This window comes from Lactuca sativa, chromosome 1 (genome assembly GCF_002870075.4).
Source record: "Lactuca sativa cultivar Salinas chromosome 1, Lsat_Salinas_v11, whole genome shotgun sequence".
NCBI classification, from domain to species: domain Eukaryota; kingdom Viridiplantae; phylum Streptophyta; class Magnoliopsida; order Asterales; family Asteraceae; genus Lactuca; species Lactuca sativa.
The window spans coordinates 68,334,559-68,355,455 of NC_056623.2; the positions used below are offsets into that span (position 1 = coordinate 68,334,559).

The window sequence follows — 20,897 nt, forward strand, 5'->3', positions numbered from 1 at the left end:
CTTATCCCTTTTTTTGCTCCCTAAGGCTCCTAGAAACTCTAAGAAGCCTCCTCCAAAACCTTCCCCCATATGGGAAGGTTCTGGAATTCTTCAATGCTCAACTTTTAAACACTGTCACCTTCAGTCATTGTATTTTTAATTAATCAAATTAATCACAAAATTAATTCTAATCAGTTTTTGATTAGTTCTTCATTAATACATATAATTTCTAATTAATATATTAATCATATAATATATTAATAAATCATTTATTTTGAATTTTAATTAATTTATTAATCATATAATAAATTAATAAATTATTCTATTAAGTTACTAGTTATAAGGGCAACCTAAAAATGATTTTGCTCTTATATCAAGAATATACCAATTTAGTTATTGACTTAGACATCCTAATCCAACACCTTGCACATAAGATAATGACATAGTAAATGGTGACATTCGATACCCATCGACATGTTAACATAATCACCAAAACATGATGCCCTAAACATGACGGCACGTTCTGGTGCGGGTAAACAGGCCATGATTTCTCGAACAAGTTTAGGTTTGCAGATTGTAGTCACAATCGGCTCTTATGTTATGTCATGCTACAATGAAATGAATTTTAATTAGGCCTTTGTTGTATGTTCCATACTAAAATAACTATGTTCCGGACAACATTCTGGACAATATGGGCTTTGTTCCGGCACAGTTCTAAGCATTCCGGAGATGTTCTTCGTATTTTAGAGTTGTACTGGGTAGACTCAAAATTAGGTGTGTGTGTGTTTTTTTTTTTTGTTGTTGTTGAAATGCACACATATACCCACATATAATCATACAAAAGGCTAACAACAACTAAAGTTCGAAGGAAAACGATTTAGAACTATGTAATCACATCAATTCATACAAAAAATGAAAACATCTTATTTTTAACATATATTCACAAATAAAAACATATAATCATAAAAAGAATCTACACATACACACAAAAAGTGAATATCTTCACTGCTAAAAGAAGACATTCTATGGATTTGATATACTCTGGAACAGTGAGTTTGAAATGAAGTTTGAAACGGTAATTTCGAATATGGGGTCTGACATGCTATATCATTTCAAATATAGAGGGGGGGGGGACCACATTACTGAGTCAGATCATTTTACCCGTTTACCCATTTCGGAATTCGGGTTCGGAATAAGCATTTCGGACTGAATGGTCATTTTTCAAAATAAAAATCGAACTGGTTATTTTTTAAAAAAACCCACAAAAAACAGTTAGATTACTTAATTTCCCATAAAAACAAAACATTTTACCTTGAATTTCATACTTAACAAACATCTTTCTTAAGTCGAATACGGTCTTCAACAACTCATATGTGAACTTCCATCTCGTTGTACAATCACCACACAAGAATTTCTTCATTTCTAAGTTGAATTCTTTCGTACACTGTTTAAACTTTGTAATCATACCGGTTGAGTGTCTAATATATCTTACGACCTTTTGAATACATTTAACATTGTATTTGTGTTTCTTAGCCCATCTTTGACAATTAGGTTAACAATATGGGCCATACATCTAATATGAAAATGTTTTCTACCTTCAAGTTGGACAATTTTTTAATATATAGTTTCTATCTTATCATTTGAAATGACATTGTTGATTGTCATGCTCACCTTCTTATCCCCTGCCCATATGTACAATCCAATAACAAACGGCCCATGTCTTCCCGGTTGTGACTATATATACGTCTAAAGTTTAGAATTCTTTTATACATTACCTCATTATCATCTATAAAATGACCCATTACAACCATATAGCTCACTTTTTGATAAGGGGAAGTCCAAGTAAATCTAATCAAGTGTATTGTGCTACTTTGGTTACTAAAGTAAGTAAATAACATTTTCTTTTATCAACATAATACTTAGAAATCATTATGACTAATTTTATGCCTAGATGATAAAGTAACTTTTTGTTAATAGCATTTGTGTATTCAATAAAGTATAAGTATATATTAAGCTAAATATGAATATTGAAGAACACTCAATTGCTTAGATGTCGTTATGTTGCTCAAACCATTGGCAAAGAAATCCGTTCTCAAATTATTTTTTGCGTAGGTTTGCGAAAGAGTGACACAAACAACAAAATCCATTCATAGAGTAAAATCGTAAAATTAGAGTAATGGTACAAAGTTTATTATATAAAATATCTAGTTACTTTATAATATTATTAATATGTGTAAAAGGTATAATCATTAGCGATAGACATAGATCCCCTTCCTATCTTGGGTAGTTTTATCACTTTATGGCTAGCCCATGAAATAATATTGCCTTCATTTTTGCCATGTTGGTAAGATAGAAAAGTAGGCAAGTAGCGTCAATGCAACTTGAAACCCCACACAGAAAAAAAAGGACTAAATCAATATTCAATACCGTAGGTGGGACAAATCGTTACAACAAAAATGGGACCATTTATGTTAGGACATTAATAACCCAATTATTTCATATGGTGTTTTACACGTAATATGGTTCATTTATATCCAAACACACATACATGCTTGTAACCAAAATCCTATCTATACGTCCAAAAACACGATTACTAAAATCAATGATAAAACAGTCGAAAATAATACTTGTTAAATATCGGTCTCCGAGGCTACGAGTATTCTCTAGAATTGGCAATCAATATAAAGGGTGTAAAGTGTAAATATTAAAACCTCATGTAGTTAGACTGTAAGAATCAAAACGAAGAATATTCTACATTTCCAACCCATAATACCAGAAAACCCCATCCTAGTCCGATTGAAATCCAATCCATTGGCCAACGTATTTCTGTAATTTTCGTAGAAATGAAGGGCCATTAATCTCGGACAAATCTTCAACGGATGGCAATCGGCAATGGCTATTAATAGAATTAGAAGTTGGTCAATATATGGCATCTCTAGATATCCCGAATTCCCGATTCCGACACTCAACCCGAAGTCCAAACTTGAAGCCAAATATATACATAAAAAACTAAAACGATCTCTAGATAACATCGCCCGTAACTTCTACCAACTCCTTGCAAGGCGAAAACAGGGAAATTCGGTTATACAAGAAGGTGGGCTGCTGGATTCTGCTTAATTTGTAGCAGCAAAACAAAGTCAAATTCTTCCAGTTTGACGAATTTGTAACTGTAAGTTTCAATATGGGTTTCTCGAATTCGTTTTGAATCTCTGTTTTATTGATCGTCCTTCCATCTGGGTTGCGGTGGTTATTCGAACTTGTGGGCTTTATTTAGTGTTTTTAGGGTTTTAGTGCACTCAGACAGTTCTTGTGATTGTCTTAAATGATGTCTTGTTTGATCATTGTATGGACGTCTCGATCTTTCTCGCATTTCTTTCGGTTTATATATATCTTGGATCATTTCTCAACTGGGTCTCATTAATTCTTGGAGCGATGTAAGGAACTTCGATCAGTTTGCTGAATTTGTAATTTCCGTTATGGTCTTCTTGAAGTCTTTTTGAAATTTCAGTTAGTTGTATCACTTCTCATCTCGGTTTCTTAAGTCATTGCAGCCATTTTTAGGGTTTTAATTCACATTTTTCTCATCATTCCCGCATTTTCTTCCAATTTCAGTATATTTTCCATCAAATCTAATCAGGGTTTCTTTAATCATTGGATCAACAAAAGGAAGTCAAACCGTTCAAGTTTGACCAATCTGTATATGCAAGTTTGACATGTGTCCTTGAACTTTTAAAAAAATTTCAGTTTATATCATCATCTCTCTATTCCCATCTGCGGTTTTTTAATTCTTTAAACTTAATATAAGTGTGTTCATGATCATGTAAATATCTTCAAAATTCTTGTTATCTACAGATTCTTGATACGGAGGCTGGTACAAGAAGTTGAAAGTTCTAACTTTTTAGAATTTTAGGATAATCCCAATTGGTGTTTTGAGATTAATTAATCGATTTTGAAAAGATATTTTGAAAAGATAGCAAATTTTGGGTGTTTATCTTATCATTTATTCTTTTCTCATCTGGGGTTCCTTAATTCTTTAACTTATTGAATCTTATTCTTGTTTTGGGTGTTTTAATGCACTCAAAATATGCTTCTGCTTGCCTTCAATGGTGGGTTATAGTACTTATATGATTATTTTGCATCAATCCTCATCTGGGTTTTTTGTATAGTTGTTGCTTTTAGGGGTTTGTACACTTAGAACTAAAATTTTGTTTCAATATTCACTCTGAAAGTGATAATGTGATATCAGTCAATCAGAATTAGATAATCAGCTACTTCTACTGGTTAAAGTAGTATAACACTTCAGTCTACTTACTCTCAGAATTTGTGTTGCCTGCAGATTTCTTGACACAAGAAGCTAAAAGTTCAAACTTTTTCGGTTTTCAGACCAATCCCAATTGGCATTTCAAGATTATTTAATCGATTTTGGAAAGATAGCAAATTTTGGGTGTTTGATTTTGCAGTTTAATGGTGCGAAACAGTTGATGCTTTTTTGATGAACAGAAATATAGAGTGAAGAATCTTATACATTTTTTGAGATGATAAGTAGATTTGGAAGAATCGTATATTCTGTTGCCACCCCATTTCATCCATTTGGTGGGGCTGTTGACATAATAGTTGTTCAACAACAAGATGGATCTTTCAGAACCACCCCTTGGTATGTTAGGTTTGGAAAATTTCAAGGTGTTCTTAAAGGGGCAGAAAAGATTGTTAAAATAGAAGTTAATGGGGTAGAAGCCGATTTTCATATGTATCTTGATAATTCAGGTGAAGCTTATTTTATCAAAGAAGTTAACCCTGAAAAAGATACAAGTGTTAACGATTCCAACGGTTCATTAGAGTCAAAACAAGATGATTTTGAAGACAACGATAATCAAAACAATAAAATCGATGTACAATTTCATGATCATGCAGATATTATTACAGAATCCGATAGTGAAAAAAGATTTTATGAGTTGCAAGATGATGAATCATCACCTCTAGATGAGTTGTATGATAATTCAGAATCAGAGAGTCAGAGTTCTGAAGTGGTTTTGTTGTGTAGGGATGGTCAAATTTTGTCTGCTCCTATAACATCAATGGAGGAAAACACAGAGAATGTGCAACTAAGTACACCTCAATTTCATTTGGGACCAGTTGAAGGACCTGAATTTGATGGTGATTTGGATTTGAGTAATGACTCTACATGGGCCCATTATTTAAGTGATTTCAACAGACCTATAGATAGCAATATCACCAAGGTTAATGATGCTCAATATGTAGTGAATTTAGAGCGTGAAGTATCGATAAAAAGTGTTGTTGTTGAAGATGTGTCAAGTGATGGAAAGAAAGATGACATCTTTAAGAGCTGTTTAGCACTAGATGATTTTGGAAAGCAAGAAGATGGTGGTGATTCTGAAGTGGTTGTTGAAGAAAAATTGAAGAGCATCGAATCTTCAACTTTAGAGGTAGAAACCGAGGGTACAGAGGTAAATTCACTCGATACAGAAGAGAAACTTTCTGATGTTGCAGTTGTTAGTGATCAAGATCAACAGGGACCAATTGGTGTGATTAGGGAACCTGAAGGGGTTGAAAGACCTGAAATCGAATCTCCAGGGGTGAATTCAAATTCACTGCAAAAGGAACAGAAACTTTCTGATGTTGCAATTGTGGGTGATAAAGATCCACATGGACCATTTGGTGCAATTAGTGAACCTGAAGGGGTCGAAAGAACTGAAACCAATTCTACAGGGGTGAATTCGCTGGATATGGAAGAGAAACTTTCTGATGTGGCAATTGTTAGTGATAAAGATCGGGAGGAACCTGAAATGATTGAAGATAGTCCAAAAGGAGATGAAACAGAGGAGCCTCAATCATATTTTAATGATAATGAAAATTTTGAAGGCCCAAAACAAACGAGTAAGTGATTTGTTTATTATAAAATCCTACTTTTATTGTCTTCAATACAAACTTTTAGCTCGATGATCAAATATTGTAAAACTTAATCGAAAATTTCAGGAATAGAATTATCTCTTTGTGGGAATTTGCTTCGTCCAGGAATGGGATTGAGTGCAGCTGCAGCAACCTTCAATGCCCATCGAATACCCTCAGAGGAATTTCAAAATTCTGCCACATCAATTATTAAAAATGATAGTTTAATAGTAAAAATCGATGATAAATACTTCACATGGGAAAAAGCTGCTCACATTGTTCTTGGAATGGCTGCATACGGATTAGAAATGGCCGTTGACCCGAATGATTCCATTCCGGTGGAGGATTCCGGTCTACCTTCGACTCCATCCCGTAGATGGCGGCTTTGGCCGATTCCATTCCGACGAGTTAAAACACTCGACCATAATACTAGTAATCTTTCCGGTGAAGATGTGTTTCTTGATTCCGAATCCGTGTTTGATTCCCCTACTACTCAACCAGTCGAAACGACTCCAACATCTTCAAAGTCTCCTCAGAAACAGTTTGCTAGAACACAAGTTCCCACTACTGAACAAATATCATCTTTGAATTTAAAAGATGGCCAAAATATGGTGTCCTTTATTTTTTCAACTAGGGTTTTAGGAGTTCAAAAAGTCGATGCTCATATTTACTTATGGAAGTGGAATGCAAGGATTGTGATATCGGATGTTGATGGGACAATTACAAAGTAAAGATTGTTGTATCTCTATTCGTTATATTTTTTAACCGAAAATTTTATAATCTTTTTTTTGTATGTTTGTGTTGTAGGTCTGATGTTCTTGGTCAATTTATGCCATTAGTTGGGAAGGATTGGACTCAATCTGGGGTAGCTCGATTGTTTTCTGCTATAAAGGTATTGTAATTTGTTTGATGTATCTGTATAAGATATAGTAAAATTACATTTTCGGTCCCTGCGTATAGCTGATTTTGGCAAATTTGGTCCCCAAAAGTTCTATTGCAATTCTTGTCCTTATTTGAAGTTCTTGTAATGTTTTTTGTCCTAGTTCCAAGTAAAATTACTTGGAATAGGGACCAACAATGTTACATAAACTTTATTCAAGGACTGAAATTGCACGAGAATTTTTTGGGACAAAATTGAAAAAATCAGCTATGCTAAGGGACCAAAAATGTAATTTTACTGTATAAAATATATAAAGATGGGAAATTGAAATATTTTGTTTTTTCTTGTATTTGAAACATGCAGGAGAATGGATATCAATTGTTGTTTCTAAGTGCTCGTGCAATTGTTCAAGCGTATTTGACCCGAAGTTTTCTCCTTAATCTAAAGCAGGTACTAAATCTAAATCTACTTTTTGCAACTACAATCACTTAGGTGGCACAAATGGAAAAAGTACAATGTTTATTACTTTAACCTTTTATGATGTGTCAAATACATGTCATGTCATGTCACCAAAAATTAAATTACTTAAATTACCAGTTAAAAATGACCTGATTTGAGTAGAAAGTGTTTTTTTGTAAAAAGTTAAAGTGACGTGGATGAGACAAATGAAAAAGTGGATTGGTATTTTCTTTTTTGAGTTACAATTATTTGGTATATTTTATTTTTGTAGGATGGTAAAGCTTTACCCAATGGTCCGGTTGTTATATCACCCGATGGTTTGTTTCCATCCTTGTTTCGTGAAGGTGAGACACATTTTTTTTTTTTTTTTTTAATATTCTCTTTGTGCAATATTTGCTTCATGGATTATAAACAAAATCATATAGTATAAGTATCCATTTAATTATATCTAAATGTAATGTCTTTTTGTATCCTCTTTGTGACAGTTATTAGAAGAGCTCCTCATGAATTCAAGATCGCCTGCTTAGAAGTAAGTATAACGGATCAAAAAATAAGATATTTTTTTAATTAATCATGCATAAAAAAAACAAAACGGATTAAATATAAAATACTTTTTACAGGATATCAAAGCTCTGTTTCCATCCGACTACAACCCATTCTATGCAGGGTTCGGTAACAGAGATACTGATGAACTCAGTTACAGAAAAATAGGAATTCCAAAGGGCAAAATCTTCATAATCAACCCTAAGGTATTTATTTATTTATTTGTTTGTTTTCCTCAAATTAATCGTCCTTCAAAATACCACTATTTATATGTTTCTTTTATATAATTTTTGATTAAAATTGTAGGGTGAGGTGGCGATTAGTCATCGTATGGACATGAAGGGGAAGTCTTACACATCTTTGCACACATTAGTCAACGACATGTTCCCCCCAACATCCATGATTGAACAGGAAGATTTTAATTCATGGAATTACTGGAGAGTGCCATTGCCAGATGTCGAGTAGCCATGCCATGATACCTTTTTGTTTGCTATCAAATCGAGCTATTCTAGTTTTTTTTTTTTTTTTTTTTTTTTTTTTTTTTTTTTTTTTTTTTTTTTTTTTTTTTTTTTTCTTGATCAGTCACTACTCTGTTAATGGTGTAGTTATGCCACATAGGGTCAAGCTTTGATTCATGAAACCTATTGGTTAGTTTTTGTTTGTAAATCGACTCTAGTTGATGCAACTCTAGAAGAAATTGTTAAAATCATATAATTCGCTTATAAATTTCTTAAATCTTTTTGAAATTGGCAATTTCAGATAAACTGGGGAAGGCATTACTTATACTTGTATATCTGAGATTTCATTATTCCATTGGTCTCCAAATCCGTACTAAAACTCTTGAAGCAAATTCAATGAACCTCACCCTAAAGTTTCAAGCAAAAATCAGAACAAAGGAGAAAAAAACAAGGAATAAGTGTCATCTTATTTCAAAAGAAAATCAGAGGAAGACATATGTATATATACTTTAGGGTTAATTATAAAGATTTTAACCATTGGAATCCCTGTTTTCCTGTAACTAATCTCATCAGTATCCTGATACCCAAGCATGCATAGAATGAGTTGTATTCAGATGGAAATATAGCTTTCATATCCTGTAAAAAAACATTTAAACCGTTTTTCCTTCTGATATATAGCATTCATATCATAATATATTAACCTAATTAATTAATTAAATTAGGTATTATTTAAAGAACTAAATGACAAGCCATAAGCCTCCTGCTGTCCTGCATATGAACTTCATGATGCTGGATAGTAATATCGAAGTTGTAAAGCCTCATGAATCCCTTTGTGTGTTGCGTCCTCAAGATTCACAACACCAAGTTCCTGTTGTTTTTCTGTACGTTTTGATGCACGCTAATTTATTATATGCGTGTGTATGTCGAATACAATAATAAGCAATTAGCAATTAAGAAGAATGATACCTATTCACTCCCACGTTACAAGCTCTTAATCCTTCATGCATCCCTCCTTAATTACAATCTCATACATGCAACTCGTCGACGCTCAGGTTCACTCGTTTATGGCTTGTATCTTACGTATATATATATACATGGAGGGTTGTATATATAGGGGAAGGATACGGATTGCGTACGTATCAGGGTGAGGATCAGAAGAAATCCCGTAAATCCGTAATTCTTGTATGCAAATCTAATTCAAATACCAACTTTACATTTTTGGTCCCTATGAAAAGTTCTATTGATATAATCTATCCTATTCTTAAAATGTTTGTCTATTTAGTACATTCATCCCCTCAACATTCGTATATACTCTTATTAAACATCAAAATATCATATTTATCCTTCATAAAATTTAAAAATATTGTCTATGTCCTTAAACATCAAAATATCATATATACTCTTCTTAAATATCAGAATATCATATATACCATTTTTAAACAACAAAATATCAATGATAATATATAAACTATCATTGTTCTACAAAATCACAATATTCAACAACAAAAGCTAAACAATCAATGCATACATTCCATGTAGATGGCAGCAGATGAAAATGTTTTGTTTGTCAAGAGAGCGACATTCCAACAATTTAAAAATAGATGTTACATTATTATAGACGTATGTATAATATGGTTAAAACTTTTAAATATTATAATAATTCTAAAATATAAAAAATGATTATAAATTATTAAAAACATTGCAAAAAAATATTTGGGCAAATATGATATTTTAAAGGTTATAAAGGGTAAATACAATATTAAGAAATTAAGTTGGATAAATATGATATTTTTATGTTTAAGAAGGCCTAATTGCTACTTATAACTAGGGGTGAACATTTGGACTTGTGGATAGGATCGTTTTTTTGGACCTCCGGGCCGGTTCGCGGTTATAGGATTTGAGCAAAACTGGTCCAGTCCAGCCGATTCCGGATAAAAACCGGTTTTGGACCGGTTCATTTTAAAAAAAAGTTATATTCTATGAAATTCTTTAAACACGCATACTTATTTGTTTTAAGTCGTATTGACATGTGATTTTTTCCAACGTGTAATTTAGAGTTTGTAGATGATTTTTGACTATAATTTTTTTGTTTTTGGTGTTATATTCAATAACTTAAAATCTTTCAAAGATGAGATATCAAAGCTGAAATATTTCTAATTTTCAACAAGAAATTTAAACTTTTGTATTCTGTGAAATTCTTTAAACAAGTATATTTCATTCGTTTTAAGTTAGATTATCATTCGTTTTTTACAACGTGCAATTTAGAATTCGTAGATGATTTTAAACTATAATTTTGTTGTTTTTGGTGTTATATTCGATAAGTTACAATCCTTCAAAGATGAGATATCAAAGCATAAATATTTCAACTTTTCAACAAGAAATTTAAACTTTTGTAATCTATAAAATTCTTTAAACAAACATATCTTATTTGTTTTAAGTCAAATAGACATAAAGTTTTTTCCAACGTGTAATTTAGAGTTCCTAGATGAGTTTAGACTATAATTTTGTTGTTTATGGTGTTATATTCAATGAGTTACAATCCTTCAAAGATGAGATATCAAAGCTTAAATATTTCAGCTTTTCAACAAGAAATTTAAACTTTTGTAATCTATAAAATTCTTTAAACAAACATATCTTATTTGTTTTAAGTCAAATAGACATAAAGTTTTTTCCAACGTGTAATTTAGAGTTCCTAGATGAGTTTAGACTATAATTTTGTTGTTTTTGGTGTTATATTCAATGAGTTACAATTCTTCAAACAAATGGTATAAAATATAAACAATCAAAGTTTGAACGGTCCAAATGGCACAAGAAATGGAAACATATTCATTTTTACGAGTTGTGCTGTATCAAACCTAAAAAAGTATTCATTTTAACAAGTTGTAATGTATCAAACCTGACAACATATTCGTTTTAACGAGTTGTATCAAATCAAAAAACACGTTTTAAGAAGTTGTACCATATGCATGTAAAGTTGTACAGGTCCAAAAGGGTCCAAGAAATGGATAACCCGGACCTAGACTCAATAAGTCTCATCCGTTCCGGTCCACGGTCCACAATATTCTCCGAAACCGGTTCGGTCCAAGAGCCGGTCCGGTCTGGTCCAAATGCTCATCCTTACTTATCCCTACTCATATCATTTAACACCCTTAAATAATTTGATTTCAAATACACCCTTTTTATATTAATTTAGATATTAATTAGACCCATAAAATATTATAATTACTATATTTAATTATTTGATAATAATTAATCGTTACATTTAATTGAATATTCCATCCTCTTAAATATTAAAACATCTAAACGAATTCACGAGTGTTACAAATATGTCACATATGTTCTCAACCTCGGTTTTACTTACATAAAAAATTGACACATCTTTCTTTACTTTTCGACGAATTGAAGCAATGATCTTGCGTATCTACTTCTCTACGTAGACGGTTTGTCGTCGACATAGGGTTAAAAGCTGCTATCGTTGCCACATAGGTCGATTCTTGTAGTGTACAACGCATTATTGAATTATTAAGTCATGAATTTTCGACGATTATCTAAACTATTTTCTCGATATATCTGTTACATGGTCATCTAAATGACTGTTTCTATCTAAACTAAAATATGCAACTGAGATAGGCGAGCACACAAACGTGCTTAAGTGCAATCCTTCAAGACTCCGACCGACTCCAACTCAAAGCTAGATGCCACTTAGAACCCTGTTTTTGATTCGAAATTGTACTATCGTCTTACGTGAACATTATAGTACTTAACATTTACACGCTCCAACCTTTCCTTTGTTGTGTAACAAGTCTGCCTCTACATGCATGACCCCCAGGAACCCAGACTTTCATGCATTAAAGTGCTATGCTTGTGGGACTATATACCATGGCCTCCAACTATATGCATCTCCCTTGACAAACCTCACAACTTACTACGATGCTGATTGGGGTGGATGTCCTGCTGTTATGCAACACTTAACTTTCTGCTACTATGTATTAATATATGTGATAACCTTGAGTCGTGGTCTTTACACGATAACACACACAGTCTCCCGCTCAAATGTCGAAACAAAACGTCCAACACCGTTGCCAAAACATCTTGGCTACAAAATCTTCCTTGTGAGCTCTGTTTCACTCCTAAAACCGCCACCATTGCGGCATTGCCTATTGTAACAATATTAGCACCACATATATGTTGGTAAACCAGTTTAACATCAAAGAACGAAACACGTCATTGAGTTAGACATTCACTTTGTACGTGAGAAAGTCACTCTCGACCACATTTGCGTGCTTCTTTTCCCCTCGAGATATCAGTATGTCGATTATCGACATCTTCAAAAGGCCCATTGTCCTTATTCAAATAATTTTATTCCAGTTTAAGCGTTTTCCTCTAGCTCAAACTAGGCCTGACAACGTGTTCGGGTTGGCGGGTTGGTGGGTCAAAATATGTCAACCCAAACACGAACCATTTAAATATACATGTCATGGGTTGGCGGGTTTGGAACATAAACCTATATATGACCCGCCAACCCATTTATTTATACGGGTTCATAGGTTGACGGGTTCGTGGGTCATATTTCATAAATAAAATTGACAATTAAACATTGTTAAATTCTTGATGATTGATGCAAACATATCCAAATTTTAGACACTTAAGTCGTAAACATCCAAATGAAAATTAAAAATATTCATAGAAATCTGTTCAAACTAAACATTAATACAAACATAGATAATTCAAATGGTCTATGAATCAATGGTATATATATATATATATATATATATATATATATATATATATATATATATATATATATATATATATATATATATATATATATACTTATTAAATATTAATACTTGATACATAAATACATTTAAAAATATATTTTTTTTATTAAAAATATAAACGGGTTGGCGGGTTAACCCGTTTATTTTTTAAGAAACCCATGTATGACCCGTTTAATAAACATGTTGGCGGGTTGACGGGTTGAAAACTCAACCCATACCCGTTTATTTCATGTCGCATTGCAGGTCGTGTCGAGAATTGTCGGGCGTAGCTCCAGCTGCGAGTGCATATGTATATTCATCGGCCTTCGATTGTATCGGGCCATCGGCCCACTGTTGTATTCGGGTCTAGCATATTCATTTATTGTACTCTATAGTCTATACTATTTATGAGAGGAACGAGAATCAGTCGGTTATGAAAAAAATACGTTTTATCTTTGTGATCCCATGATCCCATATTTTCCGAGTTTTGAATGGCCTGGCCGTTGGACGTTGGTAACGCGGAGTGGCAAATCAGTCAAATAATTAAATGAAAGCGAAATTGCAGGCAAACGAGCCGTACGAACGTACAAAACGTTCAACAAAATTCCCAAAACATTTTTCCCGTTTTTTAGTCGACAAAAGAAATTCCGCCATTCTCTTCCGTCATCCTCCTGTAATCCACCAAAATTGCTGTATTTTCTCCTTCGCATTTTGATTGAGGTGGTAGAAGGTCGTGTTGATGTCATGGATAAGATCGGCGATGAACAAAGCTGCCGAAGTACCCGGCGGCGCCATATTAAAAGCCGCTGTCCGTACTTACGCCGATTCCTTCGTCCAACACGCCGGCTATTCTGTTTCCGGTGCCGCCAGAATATTTCAAGATCGCATTGTACCTACTGACCTATTTCCTCTTCCTTAGACACTCGTGCATGCTGTAATGAATTTGTTGTGTTTCTTATACGTAAATATACCTTTTTGATAGAAACATAAAAATTCAGAGGAACATTTGTTGTTTTCAGGCGTAAGCAAGCAACTCCAAATCTCTATTAATAAATGAACTGCGTGAATCTGATTGTTGTCATAGGCATCTTAACGGTTGCATTTGAATAGAATTTCTGGAAAGTAGATGCAATTCGATTCTAACATCTGATAATCCTCTAGGCATCACTCTAAACACCATGAAAGCACTTGAGTTAAACGTACTACAACTTTACATTGTGGCTATTGATAGTTGGTGCTCATAAAAATTGTATTATGTCTAGATATATTTTCCCCCAATAGTTTGAATGATCACTTCATGAAAGTATATAACAATGTTCATTATCAAAAATCAGGCTTCTCGGAACATGAAAAGCTTTAGTGAAGCAGCTAGAAGGCTTGAAGAAGCTTCTGTTTCCTGTAAAGGGGAAGATAGAGTTCAGTTGCTAAGAAGGTGGTTAGTTTCTCTAAGAGAATTTGAAAAACTAGATGGAAGTCTTGTTGAGATTGATGGGAAAAGTTCTGAGGATCCTAGTTCACCAAGTGATAAGAATGTTACCCCTGGAAAATCAACTATGGTAAGTGAGAAAACAGGATCCAATTTCTGCTATCCTATTGTTTTCATTGTGTTACCACTGCATTCAGGTGTGTATTTGTGTGATTTTGTATGTGAACAAGGTTTGTTTGAACACAGTCTTCCATTGGTTTGTTAGATTTTTTTACCAGAACAGTATTGATATCATCAATATCATCTATTTATTTTCTTGATGGACATATCTATCATTTTATTTCTTTCCTCTTTTAACAGATTCTGTATTATGACCCTGATCTTGGTAGCTCACCTATGAATTTCCGTGATGTTTTTCTTCAGAGTCAAGCTCTTGAAGGCATGACAGTGTCTATGGTAAGTATAAGTCCATGAAAACAACCAACTATTATTATTGTTTTTATGTACAGTTTATTGATGAAATGTATGGTTTATCTTTTTCTCTTTATTGTGTTCATTCATGATGCACTTTTAGCTAGACAATTCAATGATGGTTTTAGAGAAGGCTTCTTGTGGTGCCTTCATGTTCCTAGAAAACTTTCACGTCAGAATTCTAACAAAATACAAGAAAAACACCCAAAAGTCCCTTAATTTTGGTAGCTGAAGCTATGGAGTGGAACTACAAACTCCTTGATTTATTCAATTATATTGTTAATCTATGCCATCACTCTCTTACAAATTTAAATCATGCTAATTTAAATGTGGGATAAGGTCATAAAATAGCAACATATTTTCCAATTTGTCCCACTTATGTCACTGCTTATTTTTATACATACCTAGTCATTGTATACTTGTTTCATCTGATTAACACTTTGGTTTAATATCACAAACTCACATTACCAAACTATTTGCATAGTATATTAATTAAAATCAACAATACTAAATCATTTGCAAAGATTTTAATTCAAAATTCTAATAGTATGTTTGCATATGTGTAGGGATGATTGTTGTATTTTGTTGATTTCTAAGTAATGCTTTGCATATGGTAGTTAAATTTTATGTCAACACCATATCAATTGTTTTGTATTTGCTGATTCATGGAGTTTAACCGCAGGTTCACTCTTTTGTCTGAATCAGATTCTTGGAGCACCAAATGAGGAGGAAATTTTGTTAATTCACGAAATCTTCGGGTAACAATTCTGTCATTATTCTGATTATTTTCTTTTTTTCCTTTTTCATGTTCTCATTTTTCTTCATATTGTGTAGGTTGTGTCTAGCAGGAGGGAGGGAAGTCCATGATGTAGTTGTGAAAAATATTCAAGATCTGGCAAAAGCATTCTCACTTTATGATGTTGAAATGCTGGTAATTAATAATAATAATAATATCATCACTTCAAAACTTTTGACTTTGGAGAATCTACAGGGTTGACTTTTGTATGCCCCACAACTTGTTTCAGGTAAGAAGGGAAGAATTACTTCAGTTTGCTCAAACTGCAATCACTGGGCTTAAAGAAACTGGTGACATAGCACGGTAGGTGAGGCAAGAGTCTAAAACTGTAAAAAAATCTGCTGAATTTCTTGTTTTTAACCTAATTTTATATCTATTCTTTGTTGTGTGATCTGCCCTCAGAATAGATTTTGAAATCTCACAAATACATCAACGATTGAATAGCATGAAATGCCAACAATCTGCACATGAAGGCACTGAGAATTCTTCTGAGGCAACAAGCACTGGATCATTAATGGTTAAGTTGTTGATGAAATCAATAAAGCAATAAACCCTAATAGAAGGAAACCATATGTGAAAAAAATACACCTTTTCTGATGCAGGAAATAGAAGAACCTGTTACACATATTCAGTTGTGCTGCAGATTGAAGTCACTTTTACTGAAGAAACGATTGTTGAGATACGGGGATACAATAGAGACTCATGCTCAGAAAGTATGGTTCATCTAGTTTATTAAATGTTTAATTGATTATATTTTGTATGATTGTGTAATTATTGTGCAGGTTGATATATTAAAAGTTCTAGTAGAATCTCTTCATAACTCGGCCTCCAAAACAGAAAAGCGAATTTTGGAGCAGAGGTAACTAATTATTTTATCATTTCTTTTGACTTTGTATTTAATTTATACAACTGTATTTTTCTTGATGTGTTGGTAGGGAAGAGAAAAACGAAGCCCTTACTTTTCGTGTAGCTAGAAGCAATGAAGTCAGCCAAATTGAGAAGGTTTGATGGCATTTTGGAAGTTTACTTATATTTTTTTATCTTAATTTGAAGATTAGCACATTTTTCAGGAGTTGGGAGCTGAAATTAGTGAGCTTGAAAAGCAAAGAGACAAAATTGAAGCTGAATTGAGAGAGGTAATCTCCTTCTTGCTCAATGAGTTCCTCAAAGTCATTATTTTTATCACATCACCTAATAACAGCATTCTGACAACATTCTCTATAATTTTGAATCTATTTTTTGAAATACACATTCCCTTTTAATATGTTGTTGAGTCATTATGAAGAAAAAAAATAAGCATCATTATCACAATGTTTTGTCTGATTAGATTTGCATTTTAGGTTAATAGCACATTGTCTGTTGCATATGCTCGTCTCCAACATGCCAGGGAAGAAAGGTTCCAGTTTGATGAAGATAACAATGATTTTATTCTACTCTTAAAGGAAAAGGTCAGATCTGCTTTTCTTATACATCACATTTAGGATATTCTCTTCTACTCATCTAGATATGCTTATATTAATGATATTATTATTATTAATATAGGAAGACGAACTCTCAAATACAATTGTTTCATATAGAGCAGAAGCAGATACTTGTCATGCATTTGTTAACTTTCTAGAAGCTACTTGGGCTTTCCAGTCCTCATATGTGGAAGAAAGGGACAAACTGGTCAAGTATGTCAAATTATTAATATTGAATGAGATAAATTCTCTTATTCAATCATTTATTATCTGATTAACTTTGTGCTTATGATAATATATTCTGGCATGTTGAAGTGATCAATTGCAGGATCATGAAGTATATTTTGTAAATACAACTATTAGTTTCTTATCTGCTTACAAGGTACTTTGAATCTTATTAGATATTGACTATATTCAACCATTCAGTAAATAATTACATCTCATTGCATTGGTAACTTTATATCTTATCAGGATCAACTGCCACCTGCTATTGCCAATGTGAGGAAACTTGAGGAGAGCTTGAAAGGGTACATTACTACATTTTACTTCCTTTGTCCATTAGAAGTATGTTCTAGAAATATCAATTTCAGTGGAAGTAGATTGGAGGAAGAATTGTTTAAAACAAATATTATATTGTTCCTTAGAGTTTTGGTGTGTGGTAGGTTTCGGAAAATAATCGATCCAGATGAGGAGTTCTTGCAAGATATCAAGAAAAGGGAAAATGTTGAGCAGGAATATCTTGATGCAGAAGTCAAGGTGTATATATATATATATATATATATATATATATATATATATATATATATATATATATATATATATATAAACAATTAAAGTTGTCACTTTTAATATTAATGATGCTCATCTTTACGTGTTAACTGATGCAGGTTATAAACATCTTTGATGCAGTGGAAAGCATTAAAGACCATTTCTACACTACAATCGATGACCCTTCTAGGTAAGAAAGATAAAATCAGGTGAATCCTTCCTTAGGAGATTGTTAATTCCAATCATATGTTGTCAGGAAAGGTGTTGAAGTGATCACGGAGTTATTAGAAGCAATTGAAAAGTTAAAAATCGACTTCAAAATCATAAAAAGACCAAATCTAAGTATTGAGAAAGTAACCGAGGGTGAGCACACCCCATCAACAGGAGGTCCTGAAGGAGTTATGGTTCCACCTCCTATACGTGTCATGCCAGATTTTAAATCCATTTTTGCTCAGAAATTGTTAATCAAATCTCCTAGACAAAAACCATATATACCCTTAGGCGCCTCCCCAGAAAACTCTCCTTTTTCAACCAATGAAAGAAAAACATTTGAGTATCAGACTGAAAAAGATGCATCAAATCCCGCTTTGGTCTTTGACGACGAAACCTTACACCAAAAATCAACAGTAAAAAGTGATCAAGAACGCCTTACGTTAGACTCTAGCGATGAAATACCAAAAATACCCTTGACAGATCAAGAATCCGGTGAAACATCTCAGTTTTCGTTAGGTGATGACTTGGAGTCTCTAGACTCTAATGAGGAAATGCCAAAACCGACCTCAAGAATTGAGAAAGAGATGTCGACCAACTAAATGATTTGATAGATGAGGACTTTTTGTCGGTAAAAATGACAAAATTGCCCCTGGTAAGTTGAAAAACTTTTGAAGATAGACAAAATTGCAAGAATAGTCCCTGTGGTTAGGTGGAAATTGTCACTTTGGGCCAAACAGGTTTTGACTAGCACTAATGGTCCAAAAGTTTCCATTTTGTTGTGAGTTTGGTCCAAAACGATTTAAAATGACGAATTTGCCCCTTTCTATTTTGTTTTTTGCTTTTCTTTTTGTTATTTAATTATTTTCCAAACAAAAAAATAAAAAATAAAAAGAAAGGAATCTCTCTCTCTCTCTCTCTCTCTCTCTCTCTCTCTCTCTCTCTCTCTCTCTCTCTCTCTCTCTCTCTCTCCAGTTTAAAGAACGTCACCGTCCTCACCCGTCCCCCAACCTTCACTCCCGCTGGGAAGCTTGAACACTACCGCCGGAAAAAGATAAACGACACCATATTGAAGCTCTGGCAGGAAAACCCTAACCCTAAAACTTTCAGGTGGTGGCATACATATCGAAATTAAGGTTTCTAGCAGCGGCGACCTTTAAAAACCCTAAGATTTACAGAAAAGAGAATGGCGATAACCTCTAAAAACCATAGGGTCTCCTTCTTTCCTTCTTCAAACTCGATTGAAGCTCACCCGAGGGTCATTTGGCGTTCTTTCCTTCTTCAAACTCGATTAAAGCTCACCTGAGGGTAATTTGACAGAGCCACGAGAGTCGAGAGACAGTGGGGATGGTTGGAAATGGTGGTGAAGAGGGGTGGCAGTAGGTGTTTTCAGGGGTTGTTGATGGTTTGGTCTTCATCGTTGTGCTTTGGTCTGTAAAGATGAAGCTCTTTGATTCTCAGGAGAAGGCGGATCTGAAACCCCCATTTACAAACCTTCGTTTCAGAGTTAGAGCAACAATTAGGGTTCTCCCCTCTCTATCTCACAGAAGCTTGTCTGAAAACCATTGGATCTTGCTGAGATACAGATTAATGGGCAAAGTTGCTTTTGATAATGGAGATTACAATTAGGGTTTCTTTTTTCTGCATATCCTTAAGAAGAAGAGGACGATGAAGATATGGGGTCTGCAATGAAGAGAGAGAGAGAGAGAGAGAGAGAGAGAGAGAGAGAGAGAGAGAGAGAGAAAGAGAGAGACGGGTGGGAGAGAGAATTTAAGAGAGAGAGGGATTTTTTTTTCTTTTTCTTTTAATTATGAAAGTATTTAAATAAATAAATAAACTAAAAAAATAAAAACAAAGGGCAAAATGGTCATTATAAAAGAATTTAAAGTAAATTGGACCAAAGTGGCAAGAAAATGAATACCTGTGGACCATGAGTGCTAGTCCATACCTGTTTGGCCCAAAGTGGCAATTTCAACCTAACCACAGGGACCATTCTTGCAATTTTGTCTTGAAGATATGTATGCATGTTAATTAATTAATTAATTAATTAGCATCTCTGTTGATTTCGATAAGCGCACAGGGGAGGGTGCTAGCTTTGAAAGTAATTAAGGAATGCAAAGCTTGTGAATAACATACATACACAAGGTATACCTTAACATTTTACATCAGATATTAAAAGAAATTCATTTTCATTTTGTTTGTTATATATATAGTCAGGCTTAAAGTTTTGAGTTTTCAGATTAATTATTGCCAAGTGTGCATTTGTTCTGAATAATATGTAAATGAAATGTTTTCAATATATTATATAGCAAAAGAACATCATTCGTTTAGTGTTGTAAAATGAAACTAGGGTTTGACCGTCCGCGCGATGCTGCAGAAGTCTCAGTATGTTCAAAAATGCAGATCGATACCATACATACCACAGAGACGATTAAACCATATAAAGTGGAGCATAAAAGTATAAAAATAAAACTTGGATACAAATAATTATGTACGTAGGAGGCGGACAAAAATAAGACTTGAAATTGTATCATAAATAAATTGATAAAAAAAAGATTATTAAAAAAATATGTAAGGGGTCAAAGTGTAACTTTAAAATATAATAGGGGATCAAATCGTAATGTATAAAATACCAATAACTTAACTTTAAAATTATGAGGGGTGAAAACTGTTAAATAAAAATTAATTGAGGGGAAAAGATTATAAATATGAAAATCTTCTATGACGAGAACCTAAATGGCTATTTCCATAAAACTATTGTTTTACATTGACAAAACTAC

The 20,897-nt window shown here is 33.3% G+C and overlaps 2 protein-coding genes and 1 long non-coding RNA gene across 3 annotated transcripts; 2 read left to right on the forward strand and 1 right to left on the reverse strand.

The window, feature by feature from the left end:
* Positions 1 to 2,715: 2,715 nt before the first annotated feature.
* Positions 2,716 to 8,244, forward strand: LOC111887550 (phosphatidate phosphatase PAH1). The gene is made up of 9 exons (XM_023883724.3): positions 2,716 to 3,148; positions 4,316 to 5,874; positions 5,974 to 6,613; positions 6,694 to 6,778; positions 7,130 to 7,216; positions 7,497 to 7,569; positions 7,711 to 7,754; positions 7,846 to 7,974; positions 8,075 to 8,244. The coding sequence occupies exons 2-9, from the start codon at positions 4,515 to 4,517 to the stop codon at positions 8,231 to 8,233; spliced, it is 2,577 nt and encodes an 858-aa protein (XP_023739492.1). The 5' UTR covers positions 2,716 to 3,148; positions 4,316 to 4,514; the 3' UTR covers positions 8,234 to 8,244.
* Positions 8,245 to 8,669: 425 nt separating this feature from the next.
* On the reverse strand, positions 8,670 to 9,362 carry LOC122197386 (uncharacterized). Its single transcript, XR_006190786.2, has 2 exons — positions 9,193 to 9,362; positions 8,670 to 9,105 (listed from the first exon to the last, which is right to left on the reverse strand). It is a non-coding gene; the product is annotated as an uncharacterized LOC122197386 (long non-coding RNA).
* A 4,155-nt stretch (positions 9,363 to 13,517) lies between these two features.
* Positions 13,518 to 20,655, forward strand: LOC111887542 (uncharacterized). Its single transcript, XM_042896710.2, has 19 exons — positions 13,518 to 13,875; positions 14,321 to 14,542; positions 14,773 to 14,868; positions 14,987 to 15,036; positions 15,555 to 15,641; positions 15,718 to 15,814; positions 15,909 to 15,982; positions 16,082 to 16,196; positions 16,282 to 16,392; positions 16,462 to 16,538; positions 16,615 to 16,681; positions 16,750 to 16,815; positions 17,020 to 17,127; positions 17,222 to 17,352; positions 17,455 to 17,521; positions 17,611 to 17,666; positions 17,802 to 17,895; positions 18,027 to 18,097; positions 18,164 to 20,655. The coding sequence occupies exons 1-19, from the start codon at positions 13,726 to 13,728 to the stop codon at positions 18,717 to 18,719; spliced, it is 2,295 nt and encodes a 764-aa protein (XP_042752644.1). The 5' UTR covers positions 13,518 to 13,725; the 3' UTR covers positions 18,720 to 20,655.
* The last annotated feature ends 242 nt before the right edge of the window (positions 20,656 to 20,897 follow it).